The sequence below is a fragment of the Numida meleagris genome, chromosome 20, assembly GCF_002078875.1.
Source record: "Numida meleagris isolate 19003 breed g44 Domestic line chromosome 20, NumMel1.0, whole genome shotgun sequence".
Taxonomy (NCBI): domain Eukaryota; kingdom Metazoa; phylum Chordata; class Aves; order Galliformes; family Numididae; genus Numida; species Numida meleagris.
In genome coordinates, this window is record NC_034428.1 from 2639018 (window position 1) to 2647721 (window position 8704).

The 8704-nt window shown below is 41.2% G+C and overlaps 1 protein-coding gene across 3 annotated transcripts; it reads left to right on the forward strand.

Annotated features, from left to right (window-relative positions):
- Window positions 26–8684, forward strand: TNFRSF4 (TNF receptor superfamily member 4). 3 transcript variants are annotated; one of them, XM_021417716.1, is made up of 8 exons: window positions 26–989; window positions 1625–1672; window positions 3494–3616; window positions 3983–4084; window positions 4491–4557; window positions 5073–5305; window positions 5636–5761; window positions 6563–8684. In XM_021417716.1, the coding sequence occupies exons 3-8, from the start codon at window positions 3502–3504 to the stop codon at window positions 6628–6630; spliced, it is 711 nt and encodes a 236-aa protein (XP_021273391.1). In that variant the 5' UTR covers window positions 26–989; window positions 1625–1672; window positions 3494–3501; the 3' UTR covers window positions 6631–8684. The 3 variants fall into 3 exon arrangements, with proteins under 3 accessions (XP_021273391.1, XP_021273390.1, XP_021273392.1); XM_021417715.1 differs by having other exon boundaries at window positions 26–1672; XM_021417717.1 differs by lacking the exon at window positions 1625–1672.

Genomic DNA, 8704 nt, shown 5'->3' on the forward strand with positions numbered 1-8704 from the left:
GAAGTCTATTGCTGGGGGAATAACCGACTGATGAGGCATAAAGCCACTTATGTGGCACTGAGTGCAATACTACATGGGAAGGAGATTTGGATATCTCGCACGTGCAGATTGAGTGTGAGGGTGGTTGAAGTTCGGCTGCTTTACTTTCTCAGCTCTGCTTCCTTTTGGAAGGATTGGCTTTCAGGTGTAACTTCTTTTCCATAGTGATTGTTTTCCAGAATACTTGGAAAATAGGAGAAGTAGAAAACTAGCGTCTTAGTATTCTGTCTTCCCTGCCAAGCTTAAACAATCTCACAGAAATTGAAGAAATGAAAAGCAGCATTCCAGCTAAAATAGGCCGAGGGTATTGCTGTTCAGTCCTTTCTGGTTCTGCAGGCTAACTGGGAGTCCAAGCGTAAGTCTGTTCCAGTCAAATCTTTCATGTTGACGTGTAAATGGACAGTAGATCCGCTTTGGACAGTCTAGGATGTGTTTTTAACTGATGAAAATAAAATATCCGGTTACTGTAGGAGGTCTCATTTACTTGGGCTTTATGTAAGAGTTGTTGAAGTCTCTTGGCACGGGAAGACCTTTCAGGTTGGGTCCTGTGTTAGTAAAATTCCAGTAATGAACCTGGAAAATGAAACTCATTAATTCCTACTAGAGACTAAGGTGATCACACGGCATGTCCTTCTTTAGGTGGGGGGCAGACTGCAATGCCTGTACTATGGGGAACAAAATAGGCATCAAAGATAACTGGTACATAAATATTGCATCCTTTTGCTTTCACAGAGCACGCCTCTACTGGAAAAATTTCCTTCTGTTGGAGCAAATGGTAAAAGTGACGCCAGTCTCTATTTTTGAGTCAGGAGCATACATATCTCTCCTCCATGGCAGTGCAGGGAGTGTGATGTTACAAGTCCAGATGAAAACTGTACGAGCACGTCTCATTTGCAGCTTTTGCTCGTTTGGAGGACAATATGAAGGTGACTCTTCTGAATAAGAGAAAGGTACTAACAATATTGGTTTTTATGCAGGAGTAAAAGTGACAGATCTACTGTTACAGGGCACTGAGGGGAGAGTTACTGTTGCTTGCTTGTTAGGGAGTGAGTCTCCGTGGGCTGTTTCCTTTTACCTGTGCCTCTGATGTGTAATGATTTTCTGATGGTGCCTTGATATTGCTTTAATTTTCCTCTTTACAGTAACAAGGATCATTTCTTGTAGTTCTCCTGACGTTTAAACTGCGTGCTGTAGCAGTTGGCAGAGAGGTGTGTACCTGGCCAGAGGCGCTCCCTTTTAAGACTAAGTGATAGCCTTTTTGTAATGCTACTTAGCATTCCATCTTTCTGCCTCTGAATACAGTTCTGAACTACTTAAAATGGGCTTGCCTATTGGGTGGGAAGAAATGTGAGGGCGTGGAACACATACTGGGAATTTCCCAGCAGCTGACATAAGAATTTGTTCTGGTTGCCAGTGGTTTACAATCAGCTCCTCCAAGAGTTTGCTACTGACAGAGCAGAGTTTCCTTCCCTAGGACAGCAGGGCTACGTGATGCTGGCTGCAGGTTTTTACTTGCGTTTTTCTACTGTTTTGTTCTTGCTGCTGGCGGTCACTTTTACCCATTGCTTGGGATTGAAATGCAAAGAGCATGAATATCCCTTTGGTACAAAATGCTGCAAGGACTGTGCACCTGGTAAGTAACCTCTGCTGTACATATATTCTACTTGTTTGATATAATATCCATCAGTTAATAACTTGCTAGTGGTGGAAAACATCTCGATGAAAATACTCGAATTAGGAAGCAGAATGTGGGGGGAAAAAAATCACTGGAGGATTTTTCATCATTTTAGGCAGACAGGTTATTTTGTAACTTACCCAATTTATGAATCTTCTCTAGGGATGCTACACTTCATTTCTGTGGCTCAGTTTACCTCCTGTGTCAGTCTGGTGTGTTTTCACTGTGGGAGTGTTATCTGAGAAAAGATGGTAGGAATTGTTACTGTTACCTATTAAAAAGGATTTCAACCCAGAAATCTTGAATAATGGCAAAAAAAAGAAAACCCAAACTTTAGCTTGCTCTCTTGCTTGTAGGTATTTTATAAACTTCTTTTTCTAGCAAGGCTTATTCTACTTAAGGCTTGGTGTTTGTAAAGGAAAAAGATAAAGAAAAACTATTAAAAACTGAAGAATTATAAATGATAGGTGCCCAACTATTTTTTCTTGTTAGCCTGTGAGCAAATTCTACGAAGGTGCTTCCTCTTTTCACAATTGTCTACTGCACTAAATCAGTACTGTGCGATCTGCTGCGGTAGAAGTTGAACATGGTGTTGTCTTCAGAGATGCCAGTTGTGATAAGTTTGTGTTCAATATGAAACCTAAAACTTCAGGCATTTGCATTACTGTGTGATTCCCCAAACTAATGAAATCTGAATGTTTTTGGACACAGTTTAAGGAAATGCATGCTTGCCTACAGGTCAAGAGAATCCTTTATATCTAAACGATCTTGTTTCTCCTTGTTGACCTGCAAGATGGAGGACCAAAATGAAAGAGATGATCTCTGAGAATAAGGATTAGTTAAGGGTAATGCTTAATTTCAGCTGTAAGACTCCTAGTCATTAAAGCTGTTCGTAGTTCCTGCAGCCTGTGCTGTATGAAGAGAAGCTAGTGAGAGAGAGGAAATTGATTCCTTCTCTGAGTTTGGCCATTAACATGCTGCTTTTCTTTGGGCAAGTGGTTTTGCTTGCTAACCTTGGCATCCCAGTGCATAAATCTGATCTGTGAATGTGCTTCGTATGAACAGGCTGGTATCTATGGGTGCAGATGTTCAGAATTTGGTTCTAAATGCAATATATAATGCACCTATGCTGTTTGGAGTTGTAAGAAATGCCTGCCTTCCATCTCGTTCTGTTTCTGTGTATGAAATGGAGCTAGCAATGTATTTGATGCTGATGGATGCTGATATAGATAAAAATGAAAATTCAGGCCCATTCATTCATGCCTAATGGGCTTTAAGAATGCTAGCGTTGAGTTGGATTGCATGAAATACCTCACAAGGGAAGGCAGGATCTGTCGCACAAAGCTACAGTATTACACATATAACAGATGATACTATGATTAAAAAATGCTTTTTTTCTTACTTTCTCCAACTGACGCTGGCTGCAAACCCTCGTATCTAAACCATATGAAGAAGTGGTCTGGAGAAGTGATGCTTCAAATGCTCTGGGAGATTCATCTGGGCTCTCAGCTCTTTGCAAGTCACCAGGCCTCTGCTAGCCTGTGTTCACTGCTTAATTTAGAATCATAGAATTAGCTAGGTTGGAAAAGACCTGTAAGAATAGGTCTGATGCTATCCAACAGCTGTTCTAGGGATTCTGGCGTGTGTAAATCTACTCAATGTTTCAGCCAGAGTTGTAAGCGAAACTGTGACTTCCTGGACAATTAGTTGTAGTGCGTGATAACGAAGAGGATTTCCTCCTTATAACAATCTGTTCCTCCTGTGTTGCCTGTATTTTAGGTGAAAGAATGAGAAGCCGCTGCACAGCAACAACAGACACAGTTTGTGCCCCCTGTCAGGACAATTACTTCAGCGCTGAGTACAGTCACAAGTTTTGCCAGAGTTGTACGGTCTGCAACACTAGTAAGTCAGTTGTACTGAGGTCAGTTCTGGATATGAATTCGGGAGGGAGCTGGTCTTCATATGCTTTCTCATCCTTTTGAGCTCCTCAAAGGCTGATGTCATACAGCCTGTCTTTGAGAAGACCAAGTCCAAAAACTTCCTGGGTTTATAGTTTCAGTAGCTGATTGATCTCCTGATTGATATTGGTGATAGAGCTTTTGAAGGAAAGCAGGCTTGTACTGCCTGAAAACTGGCATCTCAAGAATTGCTGCAGAACTTTGTCCTTTGCAGTGTCTGCAGAGTGTTTCTACACACAACTGGTGGGCCCCGAGTAGTGATTAACTGATGGTTTGTATTTTCCTTTCTCCTTTATTCTGCTGTTCCTAGAGAAGGGAAGCGTGGAAGTGAAGAAGTGTGAGAAGACCTCTGACAGAATTTGCAAGTGTATTCCAGGTTACATGCCAGCTGAAGGATATACACTGGGAAGTGGTAAGCTAGGGATGTATGAGACTCTCCAACTTGGTGCCTCCGCTCCAGATGTTGCTATTTCTAGTACAAAAGCTGTCGTCATTTGTTTAATTGTATCTCAAAGCAAGTATTATAGCAGGGCAGTTGTGCAAACTGCTGCCCTGTAATTTGAGCTGTCAGAAATTGCAATGCTCTGCCCATTAATATCCATAATTAGGCTGTAGAGAAAGCGGAAATCCTTGCTAGTTGCAGACTAAAATGAACCTCTGAGCATGTTGTGTTACTTCTGTCCCAGGATAGTTTATGGTTTCTGTAGGCTGTGGGTTTTGTTGGATGTGTTCTACAAGCTGTTAGTGTAACTACCTCAGAGCTGCTATACAGTTATGTTGCTAACTGAACTCCAATTTTGCTTTTTTTTTTTTTTCAGAATGCATACCGTGTCGTGAAGGGTTTTATTCCACGGGAGGAAATGAAAATTGTCAGCCTTGGACCAAGTACGTATCACTCATCCCAACACATTCGGAACAATGGTTTGGGTTTTACTCTGTAGCAATTAATGCTCAAGTCATGATCTGTACAGTAAACCAGCAGCAGATGCAGTAAAACCATGTTGCTGAGGACCTAGGAGCCTTGAGCAGTCTGTGTACTGACTTGAGGCGTCCGTCCGCCTTCTGCCTTTCCTCTTTTTGCTTAAAACATCAAAACATGCACCCCTTTTTAAAGATCTAGAGATGTCTGTAGCAAAAAGTTCCCTTTCAAAGTGCAGCTGTGCTTCAAGGGTGCTATGTGCACAGATGGTAAGTAAAGCAGAACTTCATTTTTTCCAGTAATAACTTGTGATTAACTTACTACTTATTTACATATCTGTAGAACCTAGAAAAGGTGAAGCCTGAGTTTGCATTGATAAAATGAGGTTCACAATTTTTCATTCACTTGTTCCACGGAGGTGGCTTATAAGGTCGTTACTGTAACTACTTGAAAAACTAAGTCATGTATTTTACGTCTCTAGCTGCAGTGCTATTGGGAAAAAGACTCTTCGAGCAGGAACAAAATCAGATAATGCTGTTTGCAGTGACAATGTGACACAGCCAGCTACCTCTCAAAGTGCAACACCTACTTTGCATCTTTCCACCAACTACTACGGGAATAATACATCGACTGCAGTGCCTTCACCCTCCAAACCCAGTGTGAACCCTGTTGTTGTTTGCCCGGATGCGAACAGCCCCACAGGCACTAACTGGGGTAAGGGGAGGGCATGATCAAACCTAGTCACTCTGAGAACTGATTGAGAATTTTCACTTGAAGCTGATTTCATCAGAAACTGGTCTTTCTCAGAACGCTTATCTGTACTTTACCCAGTCTTTAAGGAAGGCCTTCACAGGGTTCCAGACTATCTGCTAGTTTTCTTGAAATGTGGGACTTTTGGGCTTTGTGGTTCAGGGTCACTGTCCTTCTAGCTGATTGCTAGTATGAGATCTGAAGTTCCTCCTTTTGAAGCTAGAAAGCTGTGGAAATTCCATCTAAAATCATAAGTCACTGCTAATGTACTTTCCTTTTATTTTGTTTTTCCAGGGTCTCTGTCACTTATCCTGATTTGTCTGATACTGCTTATGGTGTCTGGAATATCCATTTTCATGTTGATTATCCAAGCAGCCAAAAGAGAGACCAAGAGGAGGCCTTGCAGGAACGACCATCTAAGTAAGTTACTTTTCAGGGAGAAAAATAAATAAGAAAGAGAATAATCAGGGCCCCTTACTTGAACTTTGATCATTTCCGTCATAATGAAGTCTACTTGGCAGAGTAGGACAGCATCATCTGCAGTTAATGCCAGTGTTCAATCTTCTTCTTAGTCCTGACGTGCTGGAGGTCATACTGCCTCAAGTTGCTGTTGTTACAAAGCACAGATTCCGTTGTCTGTTGCTGTGTGGAAGGATTGAGTTTATAGTGTGCTGATGGAAATGGTGTGAAATTGTTCCTGTACAGCATTTGATGTGAATCCTTAAAACATACACATCATTAACTGACTTGATTTGCATTCTTCTTTCTCTCTGATTTTTATTTCCCATCTTCTTTCCCCCGTAGTCCCTGCAAAAACAAACAACAACAACAAAACTAATTTGTGCATGGAATTCTGTTCAGAACAGTGAGGATCCAAAAGCAAGTTTTTAAGGAGTACGTTGTAGGTTATTTTGCCTCTGTGAAAGTTAATTTTCTTCACCTGGCTCTTACAAACACAGGAAAGGCTTGACTGTGAAGAACTGACCTCTATATTTGTAATTAAGTGGCAACCTGGTTCTTGCCTCATGTTCTATTCATGGAGTAAAGTGTATTTGCCTTGTTTCCTACACTTGTTCTTTGTTAGGACAGACTAGAAGGACAACCACTGACCCAAATGTCGCCCGTAGGTGCCTACTCATCCGTGAAACCAGGGAAGCCCATGACTTTTCTTTTCGTTCCCCATCTGCTTTGTACAGTATTTCTCTATTTTGTGTCTTTCAGAAAGGAGCTTTCGAATTCCTATCCAGGAAGAACAAGTTGACTCCAATTCCAGTCTCATAAAAAACTGACTCCACATCACTTCACTGCATCCTGCATTTCTGAGCCAATCTATTGTAACAACAAATGCGACAGAATTTTCAGTGGCTATACGTGTGGGTGTGTGTTAACTGTTTAATTGTACTTCAGTTTCTTTGGGTCTCATTGAGTGGCCCTTAGGCATTGTAGCTGTTCTTAGTGAACCATGATTCTTTTTCCTGAGGTAGCTCCTGTGTGCAGCATTGCTGGTGCCAAGCCTGAGTTTATACAGTCCTTTGTGCATTTCTAACCAATTATGTATGCAGTGGAAGCAAACTGTCTTTGGAAAGCAGAAAGTCTTTGTGAAGCACTAAGCAGACTGAATCATTGAGCAGGCTGACAAATGGAAAATCAAAAGACCTGCTTTTATAAGTAATATCTTGTCCTGCAACTTCGAGATGCTAAGCAGAGCACATCTCAGTGCAGCCATTTTGAGTGTTTCAGACTAACTCCCAGTGGAGTACTTTGCCTTCTAGGTGGAGAATCTCCACAGATGAGCCTAGCCAGCTTCCTTTGTTCTTCCATTTTTTTCAGCTTTTTTGCTTCTCCCTCAAAACGAGTGGTATATGTCATCTGTGGCTCCAGGGACAGTTGTCATAGCTGCTAATTCTGGTGGTGGTTTTTAAGTGACTGTTGAGAAATGGCTATTTAGTGCCATTTCTTTCCTATCTGCCTGTCTTCAAGGCAGACCCATTGAGAAAATGTCATGGAAAGTATTGAGCAGTATCCCCACAGACCAGCAAATAGAATTATTTATGACTTTGAAATAGCTGCAGATCTCCAAGTGTTCAGAACATCTATAGAGATCCTCATGTGTATCAGAAGTAGAATGTGTGTATTTGCTACCAGAGGGCAAAGGGAATGGTATCTTATTTTAGAACGTTATTACTGGAAACTGTAAAGTTCAAAGGAGGGGGGAAGGCAGGATGCAACTTGTCTGTGCTGTAGACTCTGGAAGTAGCTGTGTATAACTCATGTTTTGTCTATAAGCTCTGTGCAGTCAGCATGCTTTTTGTTTCCTCTTTGTGGATGTTCTGTTGAGCTGAATACCCTGGCGTGGCTGTCCCCAGCAAGTCTGCTTCAGTCAAACTCGAACTTCTCTGCAGTCAAATAGTTTAGTTTAAACTGCTTTTGTGGGATTTGATTGCTTGCTTCAAAGTAATGTGGATGCAGGGAGAAACGCGGGAGCGAGCTTGGTTCCAGACAGTAGTTTGGATTTGGGGTAAACCTTCTTATGTCTTAGATTTAGTAGATGTACATGGACACGTAGAACTACTTCTGCTGGTGAATGATAACTTGGTGATAGTAACTCCCCAGATGTTCACTTCTTGATGAGAAGAGCTGAACTTTCAACAGAGCTGTCCATATGGACCTTCAAGGGTTGCACTGTAGCAAAGATGTATGAAGATGATGTAATAGTGGATAGATACATAAACTGTGCTTTGACTGTATGGATGCTCACTTTGAATGTGCTGTCAGTGGAACCTCCATTCAGAACTGAAGAAATGTTCCTCACGTGGCCTGCACGCAGTTGAAGCACGCCTGTTTGTTTGCCTGCATACTGTACAGAATGAGTTTTACTTCTGTCATGGCTTTTTTTTTTCCACGAGTTAATCAGAATCTGTCTTGGTGAGAGCATTTTAGATAGCACGTTCAAAACAATGCCTGAGAGAGAACTTAAGTGTTATTGTGGATAGCTTTTGTTGTAATTTAAATACCTCAGTGTAAAAGTTGGAGAAGTGAGCTTGAAACTTATATAATTCAGATGTACCACTTAAAATACTCCTTAGTAGGTAGCTTGTAAGATGTAATAGGTATTTTATGCACACAGTATTAAAGCATATGTCAAAGTATGCGGAAGGAACTGTATTCAAGAATACAACTGTTGGTTGAGAATCATGTTTTTAAACATATGTTTTGGTATATGTTATACATATGGTGTACTTATTGGCTTCCTATTTTGAAGTGCATATACAATGTATGTAAACGTTTGTATTATATATGAAGAATAGCAGTGACTTTTTCGAATAAATTGTGGCAGTGGCTAGGTGCGTGTGTATGACGTGT